The sequence below is a fragment of the Syngnathus scovelli genome, chromosome 1 (assembly GCF_024217435.2).
Source record: "Syngnathus scovelli strain Florida chromosome 1, RoL_Ssco_1.2, whole genome shotgun sequence".
NCBI classification, from domain to species: domain Eukaryota; kingdom Metazoa; phylum Chordata; class Actinopteri; order Syngnathiformes; family Syngnathidae; genus Syngnathus; species Syngnathus scovelli.
Genome location: NC_090847.1, coordinates 20,054,296 through 20,081,935, shown reverse-complemented (window position 1 = coordinate 20,081,935; position 27,640 = coordinate 20,054,296). Strand labels below are relative to the sequence as shown.

At 41.2% G+C, this 27,640-nt stretch overlaps 2 protein-coding genes across 5 annotated transcripts in view; both read right to left on the bottom strand.

Moving 5' to 3' along the window:
- Positions 1-74: 74 nt before the first annotated feature.
- On the bottom strand, positions 75-4,826 carry prps1b (phosphoribosyl pyrophosphate synthetase 1B). Of its 2 annotated transcripts, none has more exons than XM_049742613.2 (8): positions 4,676-4,826; positions 4,435-4,584; positions 3,496-3,685; positions 2,369-2,467; positions 2,144-2,268; positions 1,845-2,018; positions 1,521-1,680; positions 75-1,320 (listed from the first exon to the last, which is right to left on the bottom strand). In XM_049742613.2, exons 2-8 carry the CDS (start codon positions 4,554-4,556, stop codon positions 1,228-1,230), a joined length of 963 nt encoding a protein of 320 aa, XP_049598570.1. In that variant the 5' UTR covers positions 4,557-4,584; positions 4,676-4,826; the 3' UTR covers positions 75-1,227. The 2 variants fall into 2 exon arrangements, with proteins under 2 accessions (XP_049598570.1, XP_049598578.1); XM_049742621.2 differs by having other exon boundaries at positions 3,502-3,685.
- Positions 4,827-8,412: 3,586 nt separating this feature from the next.
- Positions 8,413-27,640, bottom strand: part of frmpd3 (FERM and PDZ domain containing 3) — a 58,822-nt gene continuing 39,594 nt past the window's right edge. Inside the window, exons 3-17 of one of the 3 annotated variants that reach the window (XM_049742355.2) lie at positions 23,212-23,324; positions 22,919-23,073; positions 22,704-22,806; positions 22,390-22,435; positions 21,412-21,516; positions 18,948-19,055; positions 17,825-17,956; positions 16,885-17,004; positions 16,224-16,360; positions 15,020-15,146; positions 14,248-14,337; positions 13,970-14,149; positions 13,749-13,884; positions 12,168-13,064; positions 8,413-11,589 (exon numbers count right to left, since the gene is read on the bottom strand). In XM_049742355.2, coding sequence (XP_049598312.1) covers positions 8,810-11,589; positions 12,168-13,064; positions 13,749-13,884; positions 13,970-14,149; positions 14,248-14,337; positions 15,020-15,146; positions 16,224-16,360; positions 16,885-17,004; positions 17,825-17,956; positions 18,948-19,055; positions 21,412-21,516; positions 22,390-22,435; positions 22,704-22,806; positions 22,919-23,073; positions 23,212-23,252 — 5,157 coding nt within the window. In that variant the 5' untranslated portion in view covers positions 23,253-23,324 and the 3' untranslated portion in view covers positions 8,413-8,809. Of the gene's footprint in view, positions 11,590-12,167; positions 13,065-13,748; positions 13,885-13,969; positions 14,150-14,247; positions 14,338-15,019; positions 15,147-16,223; positions 16,361-16,884; positions 17,005-17,824; positions 17,957-18,947; positions 19,056-21,411; positions 21,517-22,389; positions 22,436-22,703; positions 22,807-22,918; positions 23,074-23,211; positions 23,325-27,640 lie in introns of those variants that run through there. The other 2 variants (XM_049742380.2, XM_068650327.1) reach the window with 2 other exon arrangements.

The window sequence follows — 27,640 nt, the reverse complement described above, 5'->3', positions numbered from 1 at the left end:
CTAAATTTCCTTGACAGTGAAGCAATGAGTTTGGTGTTTGAAATTGTATCAAAACAAGGACTCTGTGCAAAGAATAATATCCACTATTGTTTTTATTTAAAATGTAACTAAACATGTGGACACGAATGACTGTGGAAATGAGGACAAATTTTGTTATTGAGAATAGAACAAGCGATAAAGAAAATTTCACAAATGGATGGCATTTGGAGTAAAATCATTGCGGTAAATTAAATACATAGTCCATTTATTATGGGAAAGCAAAACAAAGAATGGCCACATTTAATATTGGACAAACTACTCAGATGATTCTGTTGGTTTTGTGACCATATGGCACATGCTTTCATAAATGGCGAAAGAAAAAAACCCGTCAATTCTATTCAGTTTTATTAAAAACGTACCTGAATAAATGGCACCTACTCAAAATGTAAAGGGCATACTTTGGAATTAAAATATAAAATCTCCCCAATATAGAGGGAAAGAAAACGGGAGTACTTAATGTACAGGTGTGTATATGTATATATATCCATAAATTAGAATACTATAGAAAAGTTAATTTCAGTAGCTCAACTCAAAATGCCAAATTTATCAATGATTTGTATATAGACAGATTTACCTCACAGGAAAATACATTGCATAAGGCCATCCTCATGTCTATTGAAAATTATTTAGATCGTCTTGTGTAATATCATTTTTTTAGACAATCAATTTGGGGTTTTCTGTAGCTGTAAAATAGAGAAACATTTCACGCCAAGTAATGTACTCTTTCACTTTTTGAATTGAGCAACTGAAAAATGTCATTTCCATGAGAGTCCAATCTCTCTTGAGATGCACATGTCTATGTACCATTTCCACCTGCAGAGTAACAGCTTCAAAACACCACCTCAGTGGCCAAAACCCACTCAAATGGTGCATCTCAAAAGGGTGGAGGGGAAAAAAAAGAAAAAAAAAAAAAAAAACCCACCCCAGCACATATTGTGCCTTGGAAAACCCCTTGAAGGTTTTCACATTTTACCACCATACAAGCCAAACCCAACCTTACATGTGATGGCCTTCTCCGGTCAACCGGTTTCATCCAAGTTCAATAAATATGGTCTATTTGGTGCGGGGATGGGATGTGTGTACTGTAACAGACATGATAGTTCTTTCCATCCCCAATGGAAGGGAACTTCTCTATTGGTTGTGTTTCAGGATATGCCTCTTTTTATACTGGTCTGAGAGTAGACGCCGTTACAAGGGTACGTGGCTGAATAGGTATGAGACCGACTCGCCATTGTGGGTTCTCCGAATGGCCTCCGCGAGGATCATGGAGATGTCGATAACCTGCAAGATGAAAACATTGAAACTTTTTTCGATATAGTATAGCTGTGGAAATGAAAGATTAACATCAGCTCTCCTGAGACGCTAATGAAAACAAGCCCTACAGAGCACAGATGAATAAATATTGGCACTTGCATTTGTACTTCTTCCAAAGGCGTATTGACAGAAAAAAAGCTAGACAACCACTGACAAGTCATGCTCACCTGTATTTTGGGACAATGCCTCATTTTCTCCTCCTGGGGTATCGTATTGGTGACCACAACTGCTTCAAAGCAAGCATTATTGATGCGAGAAATGGCAGGCCCAGAGAAGATGCCGTGGGTCAGGATGGCATACACTTTTGTAGCACCAGCAGATATCAACCTAAAATGCCCCAAAAAAAAAACCCAAAACAATTCACCCTTATTGGACTTGAATCAATGAACGAAGTATTTTACATGGACCGTAAGCTGGCTAACAAGGGAAATGAATAAATGCTCAAGCGGCTTTCCATAGGTGGTCATACACCAAGATGAATTTTAGCCTACTTGTCGGCAGCATGGCAGATAGTCCCACACGTGTCTGCCATGTCATCGACGAGGATGGCAACTCGAGCGGTCACGTCGCCGACGAGAACCATCCGATCAACCTCGTTTGCCTTTTTCCGCTCTTTATGAATGAGAGCAAAGTCCACATTTAACCGGTCAGCGATGGAGGTGACCCTGCGGAAGGAAGGGAAAGTAGCCGAATTACAACTAAGGAGCAAAGGGAACAGCCACATCGGCATCCTCAGGTCGAAATTACAGAAACAAAAGACAAAACTATCGTGCAAATAGCCTCAGCTCACCTCTTTGCTCCTCCAGCATCCGGTGAGACAATGGTGCAGTTTTTCCACTCGGGTATGTTTTCTTTAATCCACTTTAACACAGCGGGCTCTGCGTAGAGGTTGTCAACTGGGATGTCAAAGAATCCCTGCAAGACAAAAACACTTCATCAGCATATCAATACCATCTATGTAATTAAACCAAGAAGGATGAATACACGGATGAATACACAATGTGCAAATGTTCACCTGTATTTGCGAAGCGTGCAGGTCCATGGTGATGATGTGGTCGGCACCGGACACGGATAGCATGTTGGCCACCAACTTGGCGGATATGGGAGCACGGCTCTGCAATGAAAACAGATCCGTTAATTTATGTCACGAGCAAAACAACCACTGCCAAGCGCGACTTCGGGCTAAAAATAGGCACTGAACTGAGAACTTAGAATCTTATCACACTTCCCCTTCCACAATGTGTGACCTTTGCATTGCGTCGATTTAATCATCTGGATGAAAATCGCTTAGACAACCACAACATCAGTTATGGGCAAAAATTATGAACATGCGAAATATAGAATGCAGTTTGATTTATATAGTGCACTTTACAACAGCTGCAGCTGAAACAAGCACTTCACTTATAGCAATGGACAACCACTGAGGCCGTGAACATGGTCAATTTAAACATTGAAAATTCACACTCTTCCTAGACTGTTAAGAGTAAATACCAACCATGGTTATGATAGTTTGGATTTTTCATTACTTTTATTTATTTTGACTTTTTTTTAAATTCCCTTTAAATGAGTTCTTAGAGCAGGTATATTAGTTTTTGGAAAATGCTTTGTTTGGATTTGGGGTGGGTTCGTTGTTTTCATTAGTTTAAGAATTAAAACGAACAATGGCAGGACTTCACTATGTATATGAAAAACATTCGATATGCGTGTTAGATATTGCAATATCGATATTAATATGATATTTGCGAGTATGTTCGAACATATAAAAGATAGAAAACGTTTAACAAACATTAAACTTTACTTTTACAAATCTCATTACAATTTTGACAAGAACTGGCTGGATAGACTTAGACTGCAAAAAATAAAAACATTTTGGGGACACTCCGTATAATGTTCATGTTATCACGTTATACAATCAAAACAGATCATTCGACAGGAAACATGAAACTGTGCATGTTCACAAGCAATGGGCTGTGGAATATAAAACATGGTCGCAACCAAAGGAGATGGGAAAAAAAGATAGCAGCAAACAAACCTAAACAAACCGAAAAGCAGCCGTGAGCGCATGGACATGGCCAAAGGCTTCTCGTCATGGCGTCGGATGGCAAACAGCATGACAGAGAAAATTAGACAGATGTCCCTCACCCCCACCTTGTCCTTCTTGTCCTGGCGGGCGTATGGAAAGCAAGGGATGACGGCAGTAACTCTGGAGGCAGAGGCAATCTTGCAGGCGTTGATCATGATGAGCAGCTCCATCAAGTTGTCATTGATTTCCCCGCAGCCGCTTTGGACGATGTAGACGTCTTCTCCTCGTACACTCTCGCCTATCTCCACGCTGTACGTGTGTGTGTGTGAGAGAGGTGACAAGACAAACATCACTTAGCAGCAGAGAGCTTAGCAAACACACTGTGGCAGCAGACAGAATAAACAATAGACAACCGTCACGTGTGGGTTTAACCTGGAGGGTCCAACTCTTCTTCATGGAAAATTGTTTGCTTTAAATCCGGCTTAATAAGCAAATAGTTTGTCTTCACTAACAAAATTGAGAGCATTAGTAAAATATTTCTTACTAGTATTGTTTTAAATTATATTTCTGCACACAATTTGGGTAACTACTTGTAACTAAGGGGGCAAAACTGCACGTGTTATTCATACTAGTATTGCAGTGTTACACGTATATAGAATTTCAGTATCATGCAGTTACCTAGAGCTCGGTTCCTGAAAGTGTACATGGACTTTAAACCGAAATAACAAGGATAGGCCATAAGAGCATTTTATTGATATACGTTTTTCGGTTTCACTAGTAGGCCCAAGTAACGGAACACTAGTGAGACACTCGTCCTACCAGTGCTCTGAATTGGCTTACTGGTGAGGACGACAAGTACATGGACCTTAAACCGGGTATCAAGAATATTGAATAAATGCTAAAGCACACGTTGTAGCTGGATAGCCGAATAAACAAAGCTCCAATCGACACATGCGCGGTGATTTCTACGTGATATAAACGTTAGCTAAGCTACATTGGCTCAGTTACCGAGAGATTTGATTTGTTGTTAAATTAAGAAACCGGGACGATCTACTCACCATGTTTCTTGGTTGCTAAATTTCTTGGTAACCACCTTGCCCAGCTCCAGACCAAGGCGGTCGGCTATCTTTTGAGACAAGTCTGGGTGGGAGCTACCGCTGAATATTTTGATATTTGGCATTTTGTTGCGGTCCAGGGCGTCGAGTCGTCTAAGCAGGTGACAGTAACCAATTGTATTAGTGATGATAACAAAAAAAAAAGTCAGCGAAATGATATAATTATTCGTCTGGCTAGTCTTACCGGGGCTCAATATTGACCAGCTAGCCACCTCTCGTCCTACACATCACGCGTGCGACTCTTTTCCTCTCCGTGCAGCGCGCGCACGCTTTCACTTACGGGCTAATCATGATGACGTCACACGGACAGGGTCAACAGTGAATGTTGCGTTCAGCCTCACTCGGATGGTAGAATACTCCAGGCACAAATGTATGACGCAGCAAGTGAAAGCATCACTGTGGTTTTACGGTGCAGTAGGAGGTTATTTCTACAATGTGGCGTCACAACTTTCGGGTTTTCCTTGACGGAAAATGCTTTTTTCTTTGGAAAATGTGCATGGTCGTAACTACAGTACTTCAAACATAAATATCGGCAGAAAGACTCCCTCTCAGCCATAGATGTCTATTAGACGTCTGGTCTATATATAGACCTAATTTAGACGTCTAAAATTGGTCCCGGTATAGACCTAAAATAGACGTCTAAATTAAAAACATCAAATATGATCATATTTCGAAATTTTAAAGTCTGAACCAGCTTTAAGTTGTATAAATAATGTACAGGAGTTGTTTGGATTTGTGTTTAACAAGCATATTGAACCGTACATGTGAATTGGTTATTTTTGTAACCTGATATAGACGTCTATTTTAGGTTATTTTATAGACCTAAAATAGACGTCTAAATGTTACCCTAATGTGACCATTGCCTGGTGGGAGCTCAGCATCAGCTGTCATGTGATATTTGGTAAGCAAGTTCAAACAGAGAAGAGTGTGCATGGAGTTTTGCTTTTCCGTGTAACACACACATAGTGTAGTGGTTAGTGCTCTGGAGTCTCACCCCAGCGACCCGAGTTCAAAACCCGATGAACTATCATGAAAAAATTTGCAACACGGGGTTAGGGTTAGAGTTAGGACTAGAGCTTTGTTTAGGGCTTGGGTTAGAGTTAGGTTTAGAAGTAGGTTTGGGTTTAGGATTAAGGCTAGGGTTAGGGTTAGTGCTGGAGTTAGGGTTAGGGTTGGGGTAAGGGTTGGGATTAGGGCTAGGGATAGGGCTAGAGTTAGGGCTAGGGTTAGGGTTAGAGCTAGGGTTGGGTTAGCCCTAACCCTAGGCCTAAACCAACCCCAACCCTGCCAAGTAATGCTTTCTTTATTCTTTGCGTCACGGGTTCAAATCCCGTTGATGACTTTTCTCTTTTTTTTTTTTTTTTTTTTTTTTTAGTTTTTGCTATTTTTTGCAGCCAGTCAGAAATGCAAACGAGACGTTTCGTTCAGCGTTTTTATTGAGAATTTGAACAGTTTTGGAATCAGGGAAGTGCCAACTCGCTGTGACGAATCTGCAGTCGCGAAACACAAAACTGCGCAACTCGCCTTACAATAACAGTCGTAACTCGAGACAGGGGAGCAAGATAACGTGGGAGCAACTTGACATGTGACGCAGGTATGCGATGGTGTCTCACTTATTATTTTCATTAATATAATCGTTTCTCCGTGAATAACGTGGACACTTGTTGGAAGGGTTCCATCAGCGGACCAGAGAGTGACGAGTCGCTCGAAGATATCGACAAGCGTGTGTGCAGAAAATCAGGTATTACTATTGTTTGTATTCTTTTTCTTTTCTGATCATACCGTGTATACCTTTACTACTTCAACACAAGACATGGCAGAAAATAAATCTATCTTAGAATGTGACCTACGCTGAACACTTTGTAGGTAAAAAAAAAAAGAAAAAAGAAAAAAAAAGAAAAGTAATTAAAACAATTATGGTCATTTAGCAAACAAACCGCCCCGGATTGCTCAAAACCTTTGGATATTAAAATATTGCCATTAGTGTGTTTGAATTGTGAGACGCATTTGCCATAAAATGTAATTTTCCAAATATTTCAAGGTGTTTATTGGATTTCCTTTATTTTTCTCAAAATTTAACATGAGTCAACACAGACAGAAGACCACAGTGATAATCACGGATAGTAAAACAAGACAGAAATGAGTAGGTGCACTTAAAAACAATGATAACAACAAAGTAATGAATTTCACCATGGGGTGTCTTTTTGTGAATGACTAGCCACACAGCAAAACAAAGATGTTCAAGATCGTTGTCTGATGTGTTTTGTGTTTGTAAAAATAAATGCTTACTATTTTCATGCTTTTTAAATGACTATACTCTCTCGAATCTAATTTCCTATTTTGTCTGTATGTTACAATACTACTATAAATAATTAGTTTATATATATTTTACAAAATCAGAAGCTGTCCAATATCTGAAAATCATTTTGTATCACTATTTTCTCCTATTTACATTTGCAATATTGAGCAGTACATATCTCTAGAATCTAAATTTACATATTGCCTCAGCATACTCATTTGTTTCCATTGTAGAAAGTGAAAAAAAAATCATCCATTAAAAAACTTTTCCCAAAGGGCAGACAACTCACAAAGCCAAATGAAACAAAAACACCGAATACATTTTTGAAAAAGGCCTCAACAACAATCATGGACAACATCGAAAGTGCTTGTGAACATGATATTGGTATTTAAATTTGTAGGATATGCACAATGAGCAATGGTCACAGAGAAATTATGATTTATGTGAGTATTTAGAGGATTCTGCGTCTCAAAAAATATTTCTACAGTTACTGTAGTAACCTGGTGAACACTGTTATGAATATAAAGAGAGGACAAGGCAAATACAGATAGTATTTGTTATATAATAAGGTTACCAGCATATAACACTACTCATTTTTATGTAGCATAATACACTTTTTTTTATTTTAAATCAATTTTGTATTGATTTCAAAAGTGTAGAAGTCACAGTTCTGTTTTACAGAACTTTTAAGAGTGTGTATATTAGGTCAGTACATCCTTCGAGATAAGATGGTGCGACACAAAGAAGATTTCAGAGACAGGGCGGATGTGTTAGTTTTATTAAAATACATAGAAAACTACTTTGTGTGTTTCTTATATACTTCCTAGATTGCACAATGTACAACAGCACACAGAAAGCAAGTTTATACGGTGCCGGACAACGTAACTTGACAGGGGATTCTATGAAAGCTTTAGATTTAAGAACAATGTAAAAGTTGTGCAGACTCAAATATTTAAGCAAAAAATGGGATAAAAAAAACCTCAATTACACAGTAGGTCAACTCAAGTTCTAAATTCAGAAGCTGTGCAAAGTTCTGTAATTCATCTATTTTACAGTATACAGTGAATTTGCACAATTGCTAAAAACATGGTTTGTTTTAATTGAGCCTGAATAGCCATTTACATTGAACCGACTTATTGTTTGAGTGAGCAGTGAGATGCAAGAGGCATAGAAGCAAAATGGTGTAAATATATGTGTATTAAGTATATTGAGGGTTCCCCTTCTAAATAGTCCCAATAAGATGTTATTGTACACGGGGGAGGTGTGTTGGATATGTGCTACATGATATACTGTAACCATCGCAGGTATGTGCATACCAACAGGATGGCCATGACGACATGTAATATGTTGCTGTTGGCTCTGAGCATTTTTCAGTATCCATATCCAACACTGTCTATTGTCTGAAATTCTGAAATCTGTCCAACATATCCAACAGAAAAACATTTAGCTCATTATACTGACAGAGTACCATTTAACCGAACATTGCTTTAAACTATGCACTCTACAGCACTCGCTACTTGACAAAATCTCAAATATATTTGTCCATGTTTATGGTGTGTGTGTGTGTGTGTGTGTGTGTGTATGTGTGTGTGTATATATATATATATATATATATAATGTGTGTGTGTGTGTGTGTTTTAAATTGATACTTTTTAAATATAGCCATCTTTTTTTCACAGAATATAATATTATTTTCCATGTAGACACAACTCAAATTTACACTACATATAAAATATTATATATCGACTTATTTGTTGTTCTATACTGATGAGGTGATTAGCCCTGTTTTGCTAACGTATTCATTTGTGCATTTTGGTGTATCTTTACAATTCAGAGCAATATCCACAAGGCTACCTCGGGGCCTGTAAACATGGGATGGGACAGCTGCATTGCAATGTTCTTTGCCGAGTATCCATTGCACATTCAGTAAAAATGTAAACAAATGAATGAATACATATTGAGCTTGTTTTGTTTTTGCTCAGAATCCTGCAAGTGTTGTCTTTACTTGGCAGAAAGAATCTAGATGGGTCGGGTGAGTGAGCTCATGTTATTGGTGTCGGAGGACACTTGAGGGCTAACTGTTTTTGTCGGCAGGCTGCTTGAATGTCCCATTGATTCTTCTGCTGCGCGAAGAAGCAAAGTATAGTTAATAGCTACTTCCTCGACTTTTCTTAACAGCTGCTGTCTTTGAGTCTCTGTGCGAACCCCTCTGACCAGTTTGATGAAGGTCTGAGTTAAATCGCACAGCACTTGAAAGCTAGCTGTGACAACAGCCAGCATACATGTTGGGCTTTTTTCCACGCTGGCCACTCGCCGACAGGATGCCCGGAATTCTTTGAAGCGCACTGCCAACTCCTGCTTGTACTCTGCAATCCGCGAGGGCTGAAGACGAGCCTCACCTTCGGCTTGCGGACTGTTAGCACACTGACGTAGGATAGCTAGTAACTCATTAGCATCCAGCTGGGCATTTAGGAAGCCATCGGGCAAGCTAAAAGATTTTCCCTGTAGCGCCTCAACCCGTGCCAGGCTGCCCTCCAGTGTGCCGCAAGCTCTTAGGTCAATCTCTTGTGCCTGTGGCTCTTTCTCGGTGTCGTCTTCTTCCCCGCTGCAGTCCTCTGCATTAAGAACCTGCAGGGTTTTGCTGACAACAGAAAAAGTACTGGAGTCAAGCTCCATGCCTGGAAGAACCTGAAGGGGAATCGAGTATGAGAGCTCGTCCTTCTCACTGCTCTCTTCTGTTGCCTCACATTTGCGGTAGCAGAAGCAGAATGAACAGCATTTATCCTTGTCATCGCTGTCTTCACTGGGCAACGTCAGCAGCCCCTCCCCGCTCTCTTCTTTACTTTCACAAAGTAACTCATTGCTCTGAATATAAAATATACCCTTTTTCCCCTTTCCGTCTGACTGATGAGACTGTGTATGAACTGGCTCCACCGGGGTTGGCAGCCGTAATCCAGTAGCTCTGACTCGCTCCATCTCTTTTTCAAGACTCTTGGTTTTGGGCTTTACTTCTGCATAAACAGGTGTGTTAGTACTGTTATCCAACTCTCCAATGCTGTATCGCCTTTGAAGCTTCTTATTTTGTGGTGCTTCCACATAGTTTGTTTGTGAGGTACAGGTGGGCAAGCAGGTGCCCTGTTCTCCCCGTGGCTCCCTCGACTCCAGGCTGATAGAACGTATTCGTGCGGTCTTGACCTCTAAGTTCTGAGATTGCCTGGTAGCACCTTCACTCTGAGGTGCTTCGGAGACTGTCGGAGGGGTCTTTGCGGTAGTTCTCTCCCTGCCTCTGGTTTGCGTTTCTGTTGCGGAGCCAACCGGTGTATCGGGTAGTCTCATACCTCGACACATTCTCTTACAGTCACAGCTTCGCCGCTGTTCTCTGGAGATACCTGGTGCTTTTAGGACAGGGCTGGTGCGTAGCTGGCAGGCACAGGGAGTCCCTGAGGGTACAGGTGAGGATCCTTGGGGTAAAAACTCTCCCTGCGCAGACTTGGGTTTCAGCAGCTCTTCTAAGAACTCCAACTCATACTGTCGAACCTTTTGCAACTGAGCCCTTCGCTCGTCCGTTTCCCTTCTCATTCTCGCTGGGAACGTCGCTGAAAGTAAGTTTCTAATGCTCAAAAACGGGGCAGTGCGCTGGGACTTGCCCTTTACACTGCCCAATTTCTTGGATTCTTTAGTTGGTAGAGTAGATACTCTATCTAAAGAGGGGCTCTGTGTTTTGTCTTCTAAATTAGATAATGACTTTGTGACACAGATCTGTGATTCAGAATGGGATTTGCCAAGGGCACTATCCGATTTGCTCTCGACTACTTCTTTTCTTTCTGATGTTGGAGGAAAATGAGGGGAGTGCTTGGTTTGTACTGTAGGATTGGGTTTTGCCAAACTACATTCCACTCCCGCTCTGACTGTATTTTCTTTGCTATTAGCAATAAAGAGGCCCTTTGCTCGTAGACGCTCGTCATCAGTAGGAGATGAGGTTTGAAACACCACTACCTTCTGAACCTGCGGATCTTTGATTCTTAACTGGTGCCCGGGTTCCTGTTGCACTGGGCAAGTGCAGAAGAGATCGTCGACTGGCAGAAATTCGGTGGAACTTGAAGGCTTCATGGTCTCGCTAGAGGCAGTCTCGGCGTCTTGGCACATATTAATTTGCGGAACCTTGGCTGAGGCGGTCCTGTCCACGGGTAAGAGAACAGATAAGGCTTTGTCTGTACTAAGAGGTGGTGTTGACTTCTCCTTTACGCCATTGAGAAGATTTAGCCTCTGTGTTTCCCCTGAAGCACTGGATAACTTTGGATCTTTAGTGACTAGAGCTGAAGGTGATACATCAGACACTTTAAGTTCTTCAGGTGATTTAAGGAAGGGATCAGGGATGTCTGCTTTAGTAGAAGCAAAGTTTGCTTTCATTTCTGGTGTCTGTTCATTTGGAATGGTATCTTGATTGCCTCTCTGCTCTGTAACAACACCGACAATCCCAGAGTCTTGACTGGGGCTCACTTTAAAGGGAACAGTCTTACTGAGGATTACTTGCTTGGGAGGACATCCAGCACGGATCTGACCTACAGAAAATGCCCCTGTCCCTATCGTCTTTGCTGTGCAGCCAGGGATAGCGAGCGGAAAATCGCGGCGGCAGAGGCGACTATCCTTATTGATATGGTGTGCTAGCAGGTAGGCTTGGTTTTGGTTTTGCTTCATTGCTGAGACCATCTCAGAAACATCTGTCAGTTCAGAGGAATTTGTCTCATGTCCTGAATCCAACGATGATTCTGGTGTAATAGCAGCCAGGACAATAAGCCCTAAAGAGTAAGACATAGAAGCATATTAGCAGGATGATCATCATAAAGGTGAATAATGTATATTTTGAGATGACGTCACTATAAAAAATGCTTTATACTAATAAAGCAGAAATATGACCAACAACTTTTCCACAAAATCCCTTAAGGATTCAGTTTTTGCCCCTCTCAGTGATCAGTGCATTATGGGGCTTTCTTGGCCAAGCGAGAGAATAGTGCCTTTTACCTTGCAATGCATTGCTTTGCTTGATGGATGTGCCAAGATAAGCCAGTGTCATAGTCTTAGTAGAAACTATGAATCAGTTTTGGATGGAACTTTATCAACCCTTTTGGCTTATTAAGACTTTTGTCTCGTCTCAATTTTGATGATCATCAATCATTCACAAATTTGTTTTAAATGATCCCACATTGAATGATTGTTACACATTTTACGGTGTGTTTTTTATTCTGCTAATGGGACATTTGGTTGCCATTTCATTGTAGCAAAAACAGAGGGGATTCGACTCTGCAAACATTCAGCAATGTGATAATCAGATTACTATTACTGAGGTGTAGACCATAGCAGGACTGAGGTTGTTGACCTGCAGTCTGTGTTGGCTGCTGGTGGTGATGGGGGTAGTCTTCAGAAGCTGCCAAAGCCTCTAGAGCTTGCAAGGTGGACACCAATGCATCGTCAAGTTCCTGTGCATGATCTCGGACTGTTCTCGTGGCCACGTTATCAATAAGTGTCACAGGCACGTCCTCCTTGATATGTTGCTGTTTCACAGTGGTGAGATCTGTCTTGGCACCAGTTGTAGCTTTCCTCCCTCTTTTTGCGTCATCCTCATCAGAGCTATTGTCTCTGAAGCCGGGTGGTGGGGCGGCAATCGCAGGTTGTGGTGGTTGCAGTTTTTCACCGCCATTGGGTGGCTCCTCCTCCTCATCATCATCTTCTTCATTGCCAGGTGGTGGCAGGGCCATGAGATCAACAACGCCACCCCCACTTCTGGAAGCGCAACCACTGGAGCATGTTCTCCCCGTGTTTCGGCCGCTGCTCACTGCTGTTGGCAAATCCTCATTCTTTTTTCTGTCTTTACAAGAATCACAGAAGTACCTTGGCGATTTTTGAGTTTGAGCCAATGTTTGGGCACGGATTCTAAAGCCAGCATTCTCCACTCTTGGGCTCGGCGTCACCACAGTTACCTCCTCAGTAATCTGTTGCGTAGGATCTGACTTGGTGCGGGGCCGCTCAGTGGCCTCCTGGGCAATAAAGTTCTCATTGATGTCAAGATCAGCTTCAGCGTGTGCTTGGAGCTCCTGAAACTGTTGTTCCTGAAGGTGGAAATGGCACAGACCTAGATGCTGAGACTCTGCAGGTGCTATGGCCCGTGAAGACCCTGACTCCCTGTGCAAGCTTTCTCTCTCGTCCCCTCTCCGCCCTCCACTTGGTAAGCCAGTTGCCCCAGAACGTGGGTGTGAGTGGTGGGAGCTTCTGTAATCTGGGAATAGAATTGTCAGAGGAGTGAAGAGTTTGAGGCATTTGAAATAAGTTTATTTCAGAAGATCCAGATGGAGAAGCAGAGGCGGACAGCTGATGGTCTCATGGGGACTGTTTGTTATTTCAGAGATGGATGTTGAAAATTGAAATATTTTGGCATTTCGAGGGTTAGAGTTGGGTGGAATGGGATGGTATGACAACCCTTCTTGTATGCAGACTATACGTCGGTAGACACAGAATAAAGCAGTGGATTTGTTCATGCTCCAACAAATGTTTGTGATCACAGCAAAAGGATACACGCTACAATTCTGTGTCATGGTTGGCTGGCTGGAAAAGGAATGAGTAATTTCATTCTGATGACCCAAAATGGTGACAGACAGAGTATGGTGCCATGGGATGTTGATTCAACTTTTGGCCATCGATGAAATTTCAAGTCAATAAATGTCATACAACATCAACTAATACACTGTATTCTGACATTTTGATGAAATTTCAAGTCAACAAATGCCATACACATCAACTAATACACTGTATTCTGACATTTTGATTTGTTTGATAAGAGACAATCTACAGTACGAACTTGTGATTTACAATAGTTTGAACGTTTCAAATAATGTATTACATTCTCAGGCTGAATTTTAGTTTCCAATGAACCACTTATAGATCAAGAAGCCGTCCGACATACCTGTCTTGGTCAGATGAGACTGACCAGAGATCCTGAAGTAGATGTTCCTTTTGGGGTCTACAAACAGTTTGTAGTAGCCAGAGATAAGGCATGCAAAGTTACTGGCATCTGGCCATTCCATGAGAAGCACCAAGGGCTGCAGGCAAGGGAATGGGGATAGGAGAAGTTTGTCATCGTATTTAGTACATCCTTGACAGAAAACTTGCAAGACTGTGTCATACCTTGCCTTCGTGGATTGAAACCTCCACACGAGCCACGCCTTGGCTTTCTCGATAGAGTTGGATCTTCGATATCCTACTAAACTCAGTCAGAACTGTTGTCAGGTTGTTTTTCAAGTCAATCACGTGACTGATTCCATGGCGAGGACCCACCAGTAATGTTGTGGCTGATTGTTTTTCATCCTGTAGAGCACATTTATTGTCGTCAGATATTTAAATTGACAAAAATACCAATAGGCTACACTTTTCTGTTTTTGTGTATGAGACTGAAAATGTACTACCAGTCCAACAGTATTGAACAGTATTCCTCCAAAAGGTGGGAGGTCATTGAGGACACGCAAGTACTGCAGCTTTCCTTGAAGAGGAGGGACCTGTCAAGCGAGTAAAATCATGCTTAAACCTTATCTCGACCAACATGACCTCATGGTGGCACTGTTGTGCCACACGTGTAATGTAGTGCTAAGCGCTTATGCAACAATTTCATCCCAAAGCTTTTCAAAGCCATATGTCTGACTCTTCTACAGACTAATCAGGCAGACTATGATTTTTTTTTTCTTTCTGCCCTTGCTGTGATTTTGTTTCGTTGCTTTTATTTTTTTTGGTATATGCCTTGAAAATCAGTAATCAACTTAATATCATGAAAAAAGGCCCGAGTCAAGGCTAACCCTACTAATGGCACTTGAGAGCATTTACATTTCAAAACTGAGTAATCAAACAAGTATTTTCTGTGGACAGAAAATCTTATGAATTAATTTAAACAATTTTGAGATTTCCCAGAATGCCACTATATACTGATACTTTTCCAATAACTTACTAAATGTCTAATCCCCAACAGTAACATTGTTAAGTACTGCTATTTAAATAAAGACACTTGGATGTGTACCCTTATGTCATTTTTTAGCCCAAGATGGATGTTCTTAACAAATACCACATCATTATTAAGGCCTCACTCATGGACACATATATAGGAGGAAGTTCATTTATCATATTATGATATCAGGTTTTTGTCAGTAGTCGCCTTAGGTGAAACTTTTGCATTATCAACATGAACACCTTGTTGCCTGATGGTGGCGGATGCTGGTAGGTCTTCAACAACTGTGACAGAATCTTGCAAACATTCTTCTCCTTGACCGTTGGGAGCAAAGTGAGCGGAAGAAAAGGCTCTAGACCCCATTCCTTTCTGTGACAGAGAAAAAGTGTTTGGGTGAATACAAGATAAATAAAAACAAGGATAGAATGACCAAGCAGAGCTTGAGCGGGAAGTTAAGTGAAAATGTCACCGAGGCTCGCTTACAGCCTCCATCGTCGGTGTTATCTTATTACAGCCAGATTGGTTGATTGCACAAGCTAATTACGTGCTCGGTTGAGATTTTAAAGAATGAATTAAAAAACTAGGAGTGAAAGTGATGCATTTCTTGGCAAAATGAATGTAATGCATTCATGTAGGTAGATCGGCCTTTGAAACGATTCTATTTTAAATGATGGAAAAACATCTTCTAGTGGCAAACTCTTACTAGCATGAAACTTTTATTAACTAGACAATAGATTTTTAATCACTTTGTTGTTACAGCCTCAACCCAAACTGGAACAGATAATTTTTTTCTTCAAATTCCTACACACAACGTCCCATAATGACGCACTTCTAAGGCTTCATCAAATTCAATGAAAGTGTTGGTGCACTGCCAGTTGCATTTTTAAATCCTTCCAGAGATGTTCGATTAGACTTGGGTTTGGGCTCTGGCAGGGCCACTCAAGAACAGTCACAGAATTGTCCTGAAACCACTTTGTTGTCTTGGCTGTGTGCCCCAGTCCGAGGTCATCCAGGATGTCTTTACATTGAGACCATACAGTCTCAGAATTCCACAGCAACCCCCTTTGACCTCATGCTTGGTTTGTACTCTGACATACCAAGTGTGGGACTTTATTTACATCGACAGGTATGTGCATTTCCAAATCATCTCCCAATTAAACTGGAAGAACTCGTCGAGGATGATCAGTAGAAACATGATGCACTTGAGCTCAGTGTTAAGCTTAGCGGCAAAAGCTGTAACTACTTAAGTAAATGTGATTTATTTGTTTCTTAGTTTTAATAAATGTACAAAACATTTTTTTTTTCCCCATCGTCATTATGTCAATATGTGGTAGTGAGGGGAAAAAAAGCATTTATTCCATTTCGGAATGAGGCTGTATCATAAAATATGGAAAAAGCGGAGCATTGTGAATACTGTTGCAATGTAAATAACTTGGGTGAACTTACTCTACGTGCTTCAGAGAGATCTTTTGATTGGGCCTTGCTGAGGACACAGTGATGTAGATATGGAGAGCGGCCAATCGCAACGTGATGTCAGACTTCCAGTCCATGCCAAAGCGCTCTTTGATTACATCATTACGATTCTGTGAGGACATGACATGCGATTCTTAGAACATTGCTAATTGCACCAAACAGCACCATTAAACACAGGGACCTTTGTCTGAGTCATGACATTAGTTTAAGGCTAAGTACTAATTGCGAAATCATCCAAATTGATCATCATGTAAATACACTGTAGAGGCAAATGTGTCTTAGGTCTGACTCGTCAGAACGTGCATTTGCTAAAATCAGCCAAGATCAACTCATTTATTGGAACAAGTACGTGTCCAATACGGCAGTGTGAGACGATTTGCTCAATTTGTTCAGAAGTAGAGCAATATTTGTTTCAGTATGATCTTTCAAAATGAGTATGAATGAAAAAAGAAGCATTTGACTGAGGATGAACTCTTTAAAACCATCAATACCTGGGCAATATAACTGTCCAGGCTCTCATTGAACAGCCTGCTCTTGGTTGGGACAGCTCCCTCCCCAAAAGTGTTCTTATACTGAATCACTTCACTGGTTCTTTTATCTCAACAATCATGAATCATTTGATCCAGTGCTTTACCTGAATGTAGAGGTATTCAAATGCAGCAGGGTCCCGTCTCAACAGGTCTGCTGGGTCCTTCGGGAAGAAGCAGATACGAAACAGACACTTCATTCCTTGGAAATAGGTTCTATGCACCACCTGGAGAAAGAAAGAATAGAACTCTTAGTCGTATTTTCACAGATTAAAAAGTCAAACCGTTCAAAACATGATCGTGTGTGATGTCACGTGGGTTGTCAGGAATTTTTTTGTGACTTCTGCTCAGTGAATGACTATAGTAGGGGTGTCAAAATTGTTTTCATCCTTGTTATGCTTGCCCTCAGAGGGCACATCATTTTTGGTTCACATTGGGAATAAACAAGAAAGAAAATAAAAAAAATCTCATTGCTCAGGTTGCATGTAAAGAGGAACAGATTTAATGAATTTAAAAGTAAATAGCAGCACATTTATAAGGGCCACAGACACATTTTGTGTTTGTACCATACTATTTTTTTTTTTTTTTAATCATTTAACCAAAAGTTCAGCTGCACTCTGGTTATTTACGGGCAAGGTGTGTGGCTAGTGCATGAGGCCATTGTACTTATAAGGAATAAGGAAATGTGTGATGATTACCACATAACCAGAAATAGAAGCCACAGCAGCACACGGAAGAGTCAAATTAATTTAATTGAATAGGCTGTATGGGTCTTATCTGGCATTGTCAAAGAGTGAGTAGCTTTACTTTATATTGGCTGCTGTGCTTAACAGTGGTTCCCATCGCTTGTCTGACAATTGAGAATAATCAGAATAATTAAACATTACCAACACAAAAAAGATAGGCAGTTTTACATGACCGCTGAAAGGAAAATTGACAATTTGGAAGTCAACAGGCATCACGGAATAGCTTATGCTTGACTTGACTGTATGTTCTGCTGTATTTAAATGAATTATTATCATTATGTTTTACACATGTTGTATTTACGTGCGTCAAGGGTTGGTTCTCCTGCAGCAGTAATAACTTTTGACTCTGGTCAAGACCACCACCCTCCAGCACGAGGGCAAAATGCTCAATGTAGCGCAGTGACAGGCGGTCCTGCAGTGAAGAGATCACATCCTGGATGGAAAGCAATGGGAACCGATTAGATAAAAAAAAAAATATTGCAGCATAGAAATACTGCAACAAATACTTTGATATATGGACACAATTTCCACCTTGGTTACACAGTATTTTTATTCGTACCAATTTGTCATAGTGATATCAGCGTGATGGGTCCTTCCTCATCCTATACTTCAGTGTCAAATCTGTCATTTTGAGCAATGGAGACTTTCTGTATATATTCTCCATTCTGCACAGTGAGTACATACTAAATACTTGAGTGTTGCGGTCAAACTTTTGTTCTTGGGCACATTTGTTTCAATGGGTGATGTTTAGTTTTATTAGATGAGAGATCTTGTAGCACTGACATGTTAATGTAGTTTGGCTCCTGCTCTTGTTCTAATCGTGACCAATCGCTATCTCTTAAAAGCAAGGACAAGCAGTTTTACTGTAGGAACTTGGAGGGTTTTCCGTAAATGAGGAAAAAGTCCTCCAATCAAGTGGGCTACAAAATTGTGGCCTCGAATGCTGCAGGAAAGCTAAGTCCATGCGACAGTGCATTCTGGTGCACCATTGATTTAATCTGCAGTTTTCTTTATTGATCCGCGCCTTGCTATTATGCTGAAATCCCATTTAATCAGGCTGACAGAGACAGTTTTCATCTCTCTTTTAATGTAAAAGCAGTTTCAGGTCCCCCCCCTCCCTTTTTCTCTTGCAATGAGCAGATCCATGAAATCTAATGGAGTCAATATAATGAGTCTGTTCAGAGATCTTGTCACATTTTTCAAAGAGAATGACAGAGCCTGACCGAACTCATTTATTGCTTCAGGTTCTTAATCACGTTGATGAGAGTTTTAGTTATGGGAAACGTGGACAGCTCAAAACCAGAGGGGTTCCTAAGATCCTATCATGTGGTCACCACGTGCGATAAATAGGTACTATATTTGTTGTTTTGCTAAGGGTCGTTAGACTTCAGTCTAAATTATGTTACGTACTGCAGCTTACTTACCCTCACAGTTGTTCGGCTATCAAAGGTAAAAGACTTAATCTGTCCATTCTCTAAAAACACCTTCAGCACATTGGGTATGAGTAGCAAGGAGTCGTCCTTCAGCATTGTCTGAAAGAGATGGAAGGAGACAATGGTATTGGCTTGCTCTTGATGTTAGTTGTGCTCGCTTGCAGTAAGAAATTCAGCAGGCGTTACGGTCAGTATGTCTTGCGTACATAAATACATTGCAGGATCAGATAGAAGACAGATTTGTGTGAGTGGAAGCACAGTGGGGGAGCCAGGCTTTGTGCTTTTACTCAAAGCATTTGTTTGAAGGAAAGTTTTGAATTACGCTGCAGTCCATTCTTCCTGCAAGGTGATTAGAATCCGACTTCCCACTCATCTTTTTTTTTTTTTCCATCTCACAGGAGGGTTTTTAAGGTATGATTTAGTCATGATTATGCAGCCATAAAAGACCTACAGATGGTAAGGTTTCTTAATGCGCGTCAGACTCTAGAGTTTTTTTTTTTTTTTTTTTTTTTTTAAAGATAATCGCTTTAAATCTACATCAAAACAAACCTTTTTAAATCTCATGTTTTGGTTTGTAAGAACAAAATCCAAACTTAATGCATGACAGTTTGTTGATTTTAATTCAACAATGCATCTGACATGGCAATCTGAGTCCTCAACAGTTGCCTGTTTTGCCTTAATGCAAGTCGTCACATTACCAGCTGTTGTTCTTGTTCCGAGCATCTTCAGTAGCCTACAGATTTCAATATAATTCAGATAGTGAGGAGAATGAAGAGTCCCGAAACGTGCCAAACAGTTTTCCAATCTTTTCATACAATCGGGCCAACATGCGAGACATGGCCCAAGGGGGGTAAAAAAAAAAAAAAAAGCTAATCCAAAGGAATGTTGTCTTAAAATGGGGCGGCTCGGTGGCGCACTGGGTAGCACGTCCGCCTCACAGTTAGGAGGGTGCGGGTTCGATTCCACCTCCGGCCCTCCCTGTGTGGAGTTTGCATGTTCTCCCCGGGCCCGCGTGGGTTTTCCCCGGGCACTCCGGTTTCCTCCCACATTCCAAAAACATGCTTGGTAGGCCGATTGAAGACTCCAAATTGTTCCTAGGTGTGAGTGTGAGTGCGATTGGTTGTCTGTCTCTGTGTGCCCTGCGATTGGCTGGCAACCAGTTCAGGGTGTCCCCCGCCTACTGCCCGATGACGGCTGGGATAGGCTCCAGCACGCCCGCGACCCCCGTGGGGACTAAGCGGTTCAGAAAATGGATGGATGGATGTTGTCTTAAAATAGACCTGCACTCTCATTCTAGTTAATGGTATATTGGAGTGTGATGAGAAACTACATTCTTTTGCCTCATCTTTCTCCTTTGTCAACACTAAGCTTTTAACTTGTCAATATCAGCTTGTGCTCTCATCAGTGGAGGCAAAGATTAATCTCCAACTGTCTTGCCTTGTTGTTGCACCAATCACGGAAACGCCTTTCCACGTTGTTTAACTTTGGATCAACTCTGATCGATTCCCAAGCGAAGCAGACAATTAGTTTAAGTAAGGAAAGAGATCCAGGAAACCTTTTTTTTTTTTTATTGACAATCATGGTCTCAAGGTGTAATTAAAGAAACTGACATTTGCACGATGCTCTTATCATCAGGCTGAACAAGCGTATAAAAATCAGCTATGATTAAAGTTCACGTCGCCTGCCCAACAAAGTATTACAAATCTGGTGGATCCCAGTGATAAGAAAATCACTGGGCACTCTGTGCCCAATTTAAAAAGTCTACCAAAAACAAGGCATGCTGTAGATCGATTTACTTTTTTGAGAAACGTGGCAACATAAGAACTGCCATGATGTTTTCTGCACAGTTAGAAAGAAGATTCCTCAGTAAATTGAGAGTGTTGAGATACGCTGTCACTGACTCACAATTAATCGAGGACTATAATGAAGGGTCATGACAGCATATAATAGCAATCCACAAATCCCACCCCAGACATGTGGTGACATCAGCGCTTTGAAATGAGAGTAAAGCCAATAAGTCCTTGAACTGATTGCACGCCATCCATTTTGACGTTTGCATTGAAATCTAGTGAGCGATGGTATGACCGGCGAGAAAATAATTGTCATCATTTTCCACGCACAATGGCACAAGTGTGACAATACTTGTCTCATAACATTCACACGATGAACGATGACCACAAGGCAAGTGAGCTGACTTTGAACTTATGGTTGCTCAACTGAGAATTTTAAACTGAAAAGCAATTTATTCGAGGCTAAACTTTTCACCCAAAAGCATTCTCTTTGTTACACAAACACACACGCACGCACAGACGCACACACACACACGCACGCACACATACATCATTTTGTGAAGAGTGGCTTGAGAGAGGATATTTGCGGATCAAACAAGAGAAATGAGCTGTGGGAGATTGAGGGAAAGGGCAACAATAAGTGTCAGAGAGATGCAAAAACTTACTGAGTCTGGATCACTGATGGACACTTGTTCTGAAAATCGCACTTTAGGCGGGTTAGTTCGCAGACGGGCCTTTTTGGCTGCACTTATGAAGGCAGATTTAGGTGACTGTGGGAGGGTAAAAAGAGAAAGTACAGTTGTCCGTAGCCATGAAAGAGATGAGAAAGTCATACGGCAAGGTCAATTCTTTTGTTTTTGTTATATTATTGATGGCGACCGACTCAGGGCGTACCCTTCAAACCAAAGGTGCTCCATTTGTTCAACACATCTAAATGTACATATTGAAGTAAAAGACGAAATTATTTTTCCGGACTATAAGGCACACCTTCAATGAATGGCCCATTTTAAAACTTTGTCCTTATATAAGGCGCACCGGACTATAAGGCACACCATTAATGCCTCATGTCAGATTTTTAATCCAAATCAAATCATTCACCATTTTATCTTTTTTATTTCAAGGTCAGACACAACAAATTACTTTATAATCACAAAATAATGATCCATAGTCTTTTTGATTCATGATTCATAGACTTCAGCGGGCCACTTATGATTGATTTCATGACACAATGCTTCGGGCCAGTTTAAATTTAGGAATTTGGTCCATATATAAGGCGCACCGGACTATAAGGCGCACTGTCGGCTTTTGAGAAAATTTTATTTTTTTAGGTGCGCCTTATCGTCCGGAAAATACAGTACATGCTTTGTGCATCACCACAACTTAAAATAAGATGAAACTTTCAACTTTGAACACCCATCTGCATTTTGACCTTGTCATTTCACCAGCTGAAAATGCGCAGTTTATTCAGCAAATTACATTCCCCCGTGATGGATAGATGCTTTTAACGAACGACCTGGAGCTTTGTAGACAGCGTTACTAAAAGAGAAATTACCAGTACTCTAATAATTAAGCACCAAATATGTGGGCGGGCTTGTTAAGACACGCGTGAAAAGAAATGATGAGCACAAAGCACTTGTACGCACCTGATGAGGCTGCAGCACAGTGAGAACAATCGTGTCTTTGCAGCGTCTATGGGGAGACAGGAGAGTAGAGTGGGTTAGGTAACGCCACGTGCAGCACAGCGTTTGGAGAGCTTAGCCACTTTCTTTCTGCTATTTCCACCATTATGTGTTCATGTGGTCATGCATCCGTCACGCCAGGAAACGTTGAGTCTCTTACGGGCCACCCTCTTTGTACCTGTGTTCCCTGTTACTTTTCATTTGGCCTCACTCACACTTGCTCCCCTGGCCTTAAACATTCCCACCCTCCCTCCCCCCGGGACAGTAAAGGATGCTACCTTACAAGGTCTATGACTCTCTCTCGGGGCGCGTCGCTCACCGTCTCCTCGTTAATGGCCAAGATCTGATCTCCGGGGAGAAGCTTACCAAAGGAAGGTCCGTCTGTGGATAGATGGCAGCACACAAGCAGCATACGAAGTTAAACACTTCAATTGATGTCGTCTTACATAACCAACCGTCACTCCTTTTATTAGTCCCCCTCATACGCACTCACCAGCAGAGACGGAGCGTACAATGACAGGCCTCTGGCTGCCTGCAATGAAGCCGAAGCCTTGAGTCGGGTGCCGCTGGATGGTGACCTGTCTAGCTGTGGCAGGACTTAGGGTACAACTGTCCATACCATCTTGGCTCTCCTCTAACATTGCAGAGCTAAAAACGCATAACACACACACCATTTTGGAGAAGGCTTGACAAATGGTATAAGAAGCTGTTGCAAGCATTGATCAAGTCGATTAATTGATTGATACTAGGTCTTAAATAAAGCTCTACTGAAATATCACGGAATACCTGTCACAGGCGTATATGTGTCCATCCTGGACCTCGGCCATCCCCTGAGAGGAGGGAGCAGCATGGGATAGGTTTGCACTGCAAAGGCCACACTCTTTTTCCAAATCATTCACCTGTAGATATATGGACATCAAAAGTGAAATTGCACCTCTTTCTCTTTTTGCTAAACCTCCAACTTGTTACATGATGAAGCAATCCAGTATAAAGAATGAACAAGATGATTGTGAGCATAGATCACAAAATCATGTTCTGCAAGAAGTAAAAATGTACAGATTTTCCTTTGATACATAATTAAAGCATCAGACATGTGAGACCTGACTTGCTCTTATCAAGGACATAAGACGAGAGAATGCAAAAAAAAAGTATTAAGCACAGAATCAACCAATAGTATCCCTGCCACTGTTGTGAACCACCAGTTCCCTTTTACAGATGCCTGCGTGGGAGGAAGTAAGAGCGAGATTACAGTTAGACTGTGCCGACTGTGTGTGTGGAATGGGATTGTCTATGGCAGGAAAATGTCACACACAAAGTGATGGAAATGCGACGGAATTACATAAGCATTTTAGTATCTGACTTGGTTGGAGATGAAACCGCCTGTGACGTTAATGTTTTAAAATGGGAGAAGAGAAAGACTGTCAAGATTGCTCAGTTAGTCATTATGCATGGATGCAAGAGCAAACACTTTTGTGAGTGCCACAGGCAGACAACAAACTGTCACTAACTGGAGGCTGAGTCCTTTGGTCAATAGTTTATTGATTTAAATTCTTATCACTTGTAGTTTGTGCTAACAGTGGCTTACAAGGGACATGGCTCATCTATAATTTCGGTGGCGCATAACGGATATCTACCTTGTGTCTCATAAGACACCATTTATCTCTGATAACTTTATTTTTAATCCCATGCACATGATGAGAAATCCATTAAACAATGTATTAAAAAAAGTCTAAGTAGATAATAAACTATTCGACATTCATCTGTCGGAATTTGAGGTGAACAGTAGTGACAAATGTTGCCAGCTGGTACTGTCGCAGAAATTTTTTATTTTTTTTCCCCCTTCAAAGACTTGCTCTCATTTATTATCCACCGTCTATTATTACATCCTTAGGTAGGCTTTTTGGAAGTGCACGTCTACCTACATGTCTTTGCCCTTTTCTCTCTGTCCCTCTAATGAGTTTTAATCGCCATCTGCTCCCCTCTCCAGGTTGTGGAGGGACACCCATCTGGCAGGTCTTCGAGAAGGTGCCAAGGATGCCCAGGCATCAGGTGTGTGTCATTTGTCACTGTGAATGTCAGTAGCATCTTGGACAAATCTCGGATGTATGAAACCTAAGCTAAATCCATCCGTCCGCCTATTTATTTACACTGCTAGTCCTTGTTAGGGCTAGGCCACTCTGAGAACTATGCCTTGGTAATGCTCCCGGGTGCAAGCTCTCTGAGGGTGCAGGGTCTTCTCTCAGAACTGTTACCACTTTTTAAAGGTGTACCTCAGGGTTCTTTACTTGATCTACCTCATTTATAACCCATGTAACTCTCTTGAGATACAAATATTTATAGACCGCCATACTTCACTGTCTATGCTTGAGATAAGATTTCCTCACATTCAAAATGTTCTTTCCAGTCTAGATTTATCCTGTAAAATGTAAAAGGCCATTGACACGCTAACAAAAAATTTGCATCTACTTCCTGAAGAGATATTCCTTTAAACAAACCAATGTAGTTTGCTTCTTACTGAAGCAGAAATAAAGGAACATTGCTTTGTGCCTATAAACTGCGTACATAAATTAAAATTCCTGACTTTTGAGATAAAGTGAGATAGCAATGAAGGGTGTCAGGGGACACTGAGGCAAACATCTACCCGGCAATTGCAGCGTCGTGCAAATGCCAAAAGGGAGGACACCGAGGAACTCTGTCAAGAAATGATCCCCAAGGGCATCAGCAGGTCTGCCCGTTGCTATGACTACAGCTCTTAGTCTAGCTCATTGAAGCTCGTGGGTGGATGAGAATAGCGATGTGATGGCTGCATCTTAGGGGGAGCTGGCCAGCTGCTTTGTGATCCTAAGTAGCAGATGTGGCCAGATTTCAGTGTCCCCTTGGGCACACAAGTCAGGGCACTTGATTCACACTCTGCCCCCTAGCGTACCTGGCTGCAACTGCTTCCCATAGCCATTGGGTCAGGTAACAAAAAAAAACGTTTTATTTGATTTTGTAATGACCTTCACTAACTTCTTCCAGGGCTGAGAGTTTTATCATCATTAGCTTTCTGGGGGGGGGGGGACACGTTCACATTGCACATCCAAAATAATAACTGCAGTGTAGAATATTTGATCAGTGGTGACTGTGTGTGACAAGGTGACTCCACAGGCTGCATTAATCAGTCACTCAGTTTGCAAGTCCGTTAATCAATCTGTTTTACAAAACAACAATAAACACTATGGGTTTGTATAGTGAAGGTATTGGCTAAAAATAGCATCCCCCATAGGCTGTCATCCTTCCATTTTCTCTGGCTTGTGCCCTCATCAGATGGCGGGTGAGCAGGAGCCTATCCCAGTTGACTTTGACGAGAGACGGATGACACTTCAGACATTTAGACAAACAACCGTTGACATTCTCATTCAATTTACAGTAGCTAATGTACATGTTTCTTAGGTGAGCGAAGAAGCCCTGGTATACAGAGAAAATGCATGGAAGTATGGGACAATGTCCACTTATGTCCAAATTTTATTTAAAAAATTTCTGACCATACTCTAGAAAGTTTTAAAAGTGGCTTGCTCTTAACAATGTAATGTTAATGGCTCAACAAACAGTAATTTCTTTTCCATTTTGCCAAATACCAGCATTCTAGTTAAATAATGAGCTCATCTTAGTTTATTCACATACTTTATTTACTGTCTGTATAGTTAAAACCAAAGCAAAAATAATGGTGTTGCCTGAACCTGCATGGAAACAGGTAATACACACAGATAAGTTGTACCTACAGGAATGGCACTTAGTAGAAAAACATTTAATTACTCTGCCTGTTGCTGGCATAGATACCGTAGATGAAAGATTTTCAGACCATTTCAGTGAAATTGGTTCATTTCCCACAGCACACCTAATGATCTCTCACGGTACAGTGGATGGGAATCACTGCACTAGACTATCATCCTGACTGCAGTGAAACTGCTAATTGGCTCAGTATTTGGTTACATTAACCCCTCAACCAAAGTTACATTTCTATTTGACTGCAGTGAGACCTTCCTAAATATAAATATCATAGGGCCAAACCATAAATGCACAGCGAGCAAACACAACAATGCTTTTTAGAGTCGCTGTTAAAGGACATCTTCCTGTTTTCACATAACTGCAGTTGAAGCGTAAGGTTAGAATCAAAACGACGTAAATGTCTGAAGGACTGAGGAAATGATGTCAAACGTTCATAGTGGAAGCTGACTGTGGATAAAATGGCATCATTAAGTAGAGGGCAACCACCCATAGCTGCTGATGCTTGTATGAGGAGTGAAAAGGCTCGAAGCACATTTTTGCTATTATGAATACAAATTGCAGAAAGCTGCATTGGGCTTATTGTGAAGAAAATAAGAATTTGGGCCATTTTTGACACTTGGAGGAAATACCTTCTCGCTATCTGGGTGTTGTAAAAGGCCATCAGAACACTATTATAGTCCAATTTGGAGTCCAACTAAAATCTGGGGACTCAAATGATGTTCAAAGTCAATCAAAAGTTGTATTTGAAACCATAAATATTCACAAGGTCGCGCAAGACAACAGCAAATCTTGTCAGACCTTAGCTCAGTAGCGTTTCAACTATTTAGCTTTTGTGACCTCCATGACTGCATTTAGGGCTCTGTCAGGCCATCTTCAAAGGATGAGTGCTTTTATATTTTTAATGCTGTGGTGGGTCATTTTTCTTTACCCCAGAAGGACACTCTGCAATGTTATTTAAAACATCATGCGTACGGCTAAGAAGTCAGAAGAAAAATCTTTTTTTCAAGATTTCACATTGTACAACAATAACTAGGGAAGTTAAGTTACAGAATCGATTGTGTCCAGCAGATCCACTACAACGGATGCTCCACTTTAGTTGACTAAAGCTTTGTTTGGACGAAGTTTATTAATTCTGTTTTGTGAATTTTCGGAGAGAAAATCAGTTATTGCCAGCCAATGGCTGCATACTGTTGCTTTCGGAGTCATTTATGCACTTGTCATATGAACAGAAAAGGCTCACTTGAATTGTAGTAATATGGAATTAATCACGTCAAATGCAGAAGGTGTAAGTCGTGTAATTACAAACTGTAAGCAATTAGAGGAACGAGATTTTATTTGATGTTCGAGAGGACACCGGTCAAGGTCTCCAGATTTAATTCCTTGATCTGGAATACATCCAGAGAGACAGTAACCTCAATTACGTTGCGAGACTGGGCCGTAATGGTGG